Genomic DNA, 6,172 nt, shown 5'->3' with positions numbered 1-6,172 from the left:
CTATCTCATGTCCGAATCAGGGACTTTCCAGTTCAACTGGAAGCCTTTGTCGTAGACTTCGTAGAGCACCTTCGTCACGTAATGATTCCCTCCTTCCTGATACAGCTCCAGGTACTTCCTGTAAAGCTTCAGGGCCGTGCATGAGTCCTCCATGCTGTCGTGGGTTTCTCCCTGGATGTTGAGGCCTGTGGACATGAAAAAAAAGGTCAGGAATGATTAAAATGAAAGTGTTCAGCTTCAGATTACAGTGTGGATATGAGGAATTGACACGTACGCTTTAGTGCATGAACTCAAAAAAGCCTCTAAATACTTTGTTGTTCAGATTTAATTCCAAGATGAGTTTGATGACAACTAAAACTATACTGACTTAATACTGAATACTTAACTTAATACTGACAGTAATATGAGCGGATTATCCAGTTTACATATTTAAATCCTAATCCCTCTCACTGTAATAATGTGATTTAATTCGATTACAGACTCATATTTGGATTAGATTTTTGTTTTTTTTATTTCTACTAACTTACCAAGAAAATACCAAGCAAGGAATTTTGTGTCGATAACTTGATCTTTGGGAACCTTAAGAAACAGAAAATAAAAAACATTAAAATCAAAGCACATCTATAAAAAAACATCTCTAAACTATATGAACTAATTTGAAATATATAACAGATGAAATAACGTACCACTAAATTAATGACACGAAAGTCATTCTGCAGGCCGTGGCCGACGAAGCGAACTCCTGCATCGATGAGGAAGCGTAGCTTCAGGTAGGTCGACTTCAGCGTGGTCACGTGCTTAGAGGATACTGTGGCATCCAGGTCTCCAGGTTCGATTCCAGAGTATTTTGTCAAATAGTCGACCACCTGGAAGAAAAAAATTGACAAGTTAGCGGGTGGATCCTTGAAACATTATATATTCATTCTTTCAGGTCATCGTGGTCTTTTCTCTCTGCAGCTTCTCACCTGCTCCTGAGTGGAGATGTAGTCATCGATGAAGGGGACCCCCTCGTTGGGCCCCTGACCCCTCACACAGGTGATCCTGGCCACAGACATCTGACTGGGCGTGATGGTCGATTTGGTGCCGTCGCTATGCAGCACTGCTTCCTCCTGCAAACGCACACATTCAGGGGTCAAATTTGTTTTAAATACTTGAGTCAGATTAGCTGAACTACTGGAAATATGTACTAGGAATATTTAAAATTGTTTTTGATCCTATATTATAATTAATGATGGTATCATAGCCAGACTTACCTCACTGAGCTTTACAAACTCAGCGTCCAGCCCCACCAGGTCACCAGCCTGCGGCATCTCACTGACTGTGAGTGGGATGAAAGTGGCGTCTGTCTTGCTCTGCTTCTGAGTCCGATATAAGTCGGATTTGACTTCAGACTGATTGTGCTGACACTCACTGCGGAGGTCGTATTTGGTGTGGTAGTTTCTCTTGGCGTAACACAGGATGGCTGGCACTTTCCAGCTCACATCAAACTGTGCAGCCTCAGTCTGAAAACAAAAGGAGAACATTTTTAAATGACTGCACACATTAAAGTTAGCATGAATAAACAAGCAGGAATCTTATCTAGGATCCTTACCTGCTCAATCGGCTCAATGAGGAAGTCATTGAAGAGGTACCACTGCTGGCGAGAGACTCCCTGAAATAATAAAATCATTTTGAATGTTAAAAATGAAACTTTTTGTAGTCAGCAGATGTCAAATTTTCTTATCTAAGCGTCGCTCACCTCTTTTCTTTGATGGTAGGTCTCACCCACTTTGATGTGTGCGACCATATTACCACCCGCGCCAGCGTCCAGGATGTGCGGCACCGTGACCACCAAGTCATACAGAGAAGCTCCCTCCGCCTGTTCAGCAGCACTTAACTAGTAACAGAAAGTGCAAATAATTGTAAGATAAACTTTTTCATTTCACAAAAGTTGAGAAATTCATGTGTTACAGAAACAAAAACACTAAAACCAACCTATAGTTCAATATCTACAGATTAGTGTAATAATGTTTTAAAAATATTGCTCCTGGAAATATGGATTTAATTTTGAAGTGAAATTTTAACTCAGTAATGAAAAGTTACTCAGTTATTTCTTCAAGTGCAAAGATCAGCTGAAAATCTAAAGTCCTCACCTCCTCGCCCTCAGGCCAGCTGCTGATCTCCAGTCTCTGACTTTTGCTGAGGGACATCTTGAGAGTGGCGGGGATCCACACGTGACGCTGATCCTGATCTGTCTTCTGCATGGATTTGTTGAAGGTGTACTATAAAAACAGAAACATGTCTTTGAGTTCTTTTGGACATGTTTTCTTTCAATTTAGAATAAGAAAAAATATTTCTTAATCGCGACATTTTTGCTCCTTCATACCAACTCGAGTGTTTTTCCCCCCTTCTTCTTCGGTGCTTAACGGCAACTGGCATCCTTTTCGGCGCATTACTGCACTATCACTTTGAGGTCACTCAATACTGTCGCCCTTCCTGTGCCACTGACATTATGTACTCAAGCCAGCCGCCGTAATTTCCGCCACCTTTAGAGTTACCTCCCGTGTATGGCAATGGGAATGATTTATTCTTACAAACTTCTTACAGTATGTTTAAAAAGAACAAAGAAAACAAAATGAATGCATATGAAATATAAAATACTAAAACAAATATAATAAACGAGAGTATATATACTAAACCTGTAGGCATTAATTATTTCATGCGTGTAGTTATTCGTGACTGCGCTACACACTGAAAGCAAACTTCTGACAAGCGTCATAATTCGGTTACAAGAAACGTTAAAGTTTCATAACTGCATACCTGTGTCTAATAACAAATGCATAAATGTTGTTGTTTTTTCATAATCAGTCGCACGGAAGTAGCTGTCAACGTGCGTAATCTGGGCGCTGCAGCTTTATAAGCAACTTTCTGGCAGACAATCACTTTTTGGCACACCACCTGTTGAGGATCATGGCCTCAGATTTGGTGCTGATTCTCATTCCCACCGCTTCACACTCGGCTGCGAACCGTTCCAGTGCGAGCCGGAGGCCATCACTCGACGAAGCCAAAGAACCACATCAACTCCCCATCTCCAGCTGCCTCCCTCTTCCCGCTCCTCCACAACCACCCACACATGCAGGGCCTTGGAGTGGGGGTATGTCACCAGGGTGCAGAGGAGGCTACACCCCCCCCCCCCTGTCCCCTTCTGGCTGCCTCTGCCTCAATTTTATCCCACAACTTAGACATTCACATTAATCTTGGGGGTGGGCACAATCACGGAGTCCGAATTACCATCAGGGTGTATACCTCACCCCTGACGTCGTTGCCCACCTCTCAATTTTAAATACACTTAGTCATTGAGGGCTAGCAGGAGGGACTATGCGCTTACCTGCTGCTCCTTGGCAGGTAGCTCCATGCCCTCCTGGGTTTTAATTGCACCTTAGAACACATATGCATCAACACTACAATGAGCGGGTGGAGGGAGGTTTGGAGTCTTCTCCCACCCCCATTCTCTGCGGCCTGCTGGAGCGGGAGGGCTAGTAGGAGGAGTTGGCCGTCCGACTGCGGTCTGGGGTGTGGGGCCTCCCTGCTGCTGCGGAGTCGGGGTGGTCTGCCTCTCCCCACCGCAGGGAAAAGGGTAACACCACCTGGGTCTGGGTGCAATTCCCCCCTCCAGGGGCAAGGGTACCTAGACCCGGTTTGTAGAGTACGCTTGGGGAGTGTGATTGTGTGTACAGCGTCTCTTTATGTCTGTCTCCACGTTGGTTGAGTGTGGAGTGAGTGCATATGAGAACATGAGGGTGGGAATGGATGTTTGTGTCTGTGTGTGCCTGTATGTCTGTGTCTATATGTCAGGTTGGGTATCAGACGCCACCTCTCTGGGGACACCTCAGGCCCTCCAAGGTTTGGAGGCCTATCTCCACCCACCACCACTTCCCCTGCCGGTGGCGGACTCCCTCAGGTGTCGGTGTGTTGGTGGTTCTTTGTGTCTGGGGGTGGGTGTCCGGGTACACACCGGCTCACTCCTTGGCGGCCGCTTGTCGGGGCCTGGGGCCTGGGGCTCGCTCGGGCCCCTTTGGAGGTGGGGTGCCCCCGGCCTCTCGGCCTGGGGCTCGGTCACTCAGGCACAGCTGGGGGCCGGCGGAGCTCACGGGCGCGTCACTGCAACTCCCCCTGACTTCTGCTCCGCGGCTGCTGGGCGAGCCCTCATCTGGGACTCTCCTCAGCTCTTACTGGAACAGTGGCGCGGCTGCCCCTCTGTTGGTCTTCCATGGTCTCTTGTGTTCTGGGGGCCTCTGGATGTCTGGAGTTTTGATCTCCTCCATACCCGCTTCACACCCTGGAGGACGGGGCTGTGGCCCCCCCACACTCCCTAGCAGATCATTACATGGAGAAACCTTTGGAATGCAAGCATGCTGATCCACACAGGTATGCACACATGGGTATTCACAGACGCGGACTAAAGCTTTCTTGGCTGCTGCCTCAAAGCACACTGTGCGCTGTCTATCTTGCGTGCTGCACAATATCGTTTATTATTTAGTAAATATTGATATCTATGACTAGCTAGTTTATTGTGATGGTGCTTTGTTTTCTCTATTATTATGTTGCTCTTTGTTGTTTGCTGTCTCCTCTGTTTGTTTTTTTTGTTTGTTTTTTTTTTTTTTCTCCATACAGGTGACCCAGGAGTTCTTTTTTTTTTTCTCTCTATTCCCCCCCCTTCTCACCGTCTCTTCTCCCCTTTGGTTTTCTTTCTTTCTCTCCCCCTCTTTCTCTCATTCATTCCCCCTGTCCTATTTATTAAAAAAAAAACAAAAAACTGATGAACTGAAGCTCTGCCATCACGTAATGTCGCATACTGCTGTTTTCTGATGTCATTTAAAAAAAAAAAAAAAAAAAAAAAAAGCAGAGATGAGATTTTGAGACCACCCAAGTGAAAGTCTTCCGCCACTTGGCTACGCCCAGAAATTCTGTCCATAAAAATAATTACGAACAGAATAGGTGACAAACGGGCAGCCCTGCTTAATGATATACAGCAGGAGAATGCATGGAGCACCTGTAATAAATACTGTATCAATAACAAGGTTAATAAAGTGTATTTCTTAACCTTTCAGTTTGTGGGTAATGTCGCAGGTTTGTTGTACGGACCTGTTTACACTGTCTCTATCCGGTTGTTCAGTCTGACGTCACTAGCCGTGTCTGGGTCTAAACTCCGCTGCAGGTCCATATATCAAACGATCACTGTGGCATTACTGAGAGTTGAAAAACTGTCTAAAGTCTTTCATCTTTAATAAAATGATCAGCGTTCTGCTCTACCAGGTGTAACAATTGAGTTTAACATCCAGGCATCCATGAAAACGGAATTTATGACATTTAACGGAGTTAGAAGTTAGCAGGGAGTTAGCTCGCTAGCTTCTATCTAAATACAATATAGCATGTCCTGACTGCGGGGTTTTGGAAACAAATTAAAGCATACAGCTCTGCTATCACTTCCAGCATAAATGAAGACAGAAAACTAAACAGCAGTGACGCTTGTAGGGTTACTGAAGTTGGGCTAGCTGGTATATAATGATGTGCTTACGTGACTGCTAGCGACACAGCTATGTTAGCATAATATAAACAAGCTAACTTTTTTTCCACTCGATAAAAGTTAACGTGAGTGTTCTCGGTGGTCAGAAACAAATGTAATCGCATGGCAGGATGCTGTAAAAGGACCAAACTTCAGCCAGGAGAACAACTGAGATAATCCATCCACAATACGAGGTTAGTCATTCATATACTGTTGCATGGGCTGGGCTGTAGTTACATCCTAAGGTTTTAAAAACTGAGCTTAACCCTTGTATGGTGTTCGGGTCTGTGAGACCCGTGTTCAGTTTTTTTCAAAAGAAAAATTAAACAATTAATCATTTTTTCACGTGTAAATGTGTTGTGTCTTTCCACTCACTCCACTTGATTATAACTGATTTATTTATAACATTTTATATAAAAGAAAAACGAGAAGCACATTAATTCATAAATGTGATCTAACAAAGGTAAAGGGAAAAAATTAACCATGTTTGCTGTTCATATGTCTTGTAATTGGGATGAAGTAAACATCTGTTGAGTAATTTAACATAAAATTGTTTGATAGTGTTAATTTGGAAAGCCAAAACTCTAGCGCAGGGGTGCTCACACTTTTTCTGCATGTGAGCTACTT

The 6,172-nt window shown here is 44.3% G+C and overlaps 1 protein-coding gene across 1 annotated transcript; it reads right to left on the bottom strand.

Annotated features, from left to right (window-relative positions):
* Positions 1-2,758, bottom strand: LOC147305801 (PAN2-PAN3 deadenylation complex catalytic subunit PAN2-like). The gene is made up of 9 exons (XM_086278937.1): positions 2,750-2,758; positions 2,133-2,261; positions 1,739-1,876; positions 1,592-1,651; positions 1,254-1,502; positions 966-1,109; positions 687-866; positions 528-579; positions 1-185 (listed from the first exon to the last, which is right to left on the bottom strand). Exons 1-9 carry the CDS (start codon positions 2,756-2,758, stop codon positions 1-3), a joined length of 1,146 nt encoding a protein of 381 aa, XP_086135063.1.
* Between the last annotated feature and the right edge of the window lie 3,414 nt (positions 2,759-6,172).

This window comes from Aulonocara sp. 'chitande type north' Nkhata Bay, linkage group LG20, assembly GCF_057382095.1.
Source record: "Aulonocara sp. 'chitande type north' Nkhata Bay isolate Kocher_YH1m ecotype deep benthic linkage group LG20, A_spYH_male_GT1.1, whole genome shotgun sequence".
Classification (NCBI taxonomy): domain Eukaryota; kingdom Metazoa; phylum Chordata; class Actinopteri; order Cichliformes; family Cichlidae; genus Aulonocara; species Aulonocara sp. 'chitande type north' Nkhata Bay.
Note: the sequence above shows the minus strand (reverse complement) of the source record. Positions and strands in the feature narration are given on the sequence as shown.

What these genes read in the sequence shown, in the direction of transcription:
- LOC147305801 (XM_086278937.1), bottom strand. An exon ending in AGTTTGTAAAGCTCAGTGAG is followed by an intron (nt 1,110 to 1,253) that starts GTAAGTCTGGCT and finishes GTGCGTTTGCAG; the next exon opens with GAGGAAGCAGTGCTGCATAG. An exon ending in ACATCTCCACTCAGGAGCAG is followed by an intron (nt 867 to 965) that starts GTGAGAAGCTGC and finishes TTTTTCTTCCAG; the next exon opens with GTGGTCGACTATTTGACAAA.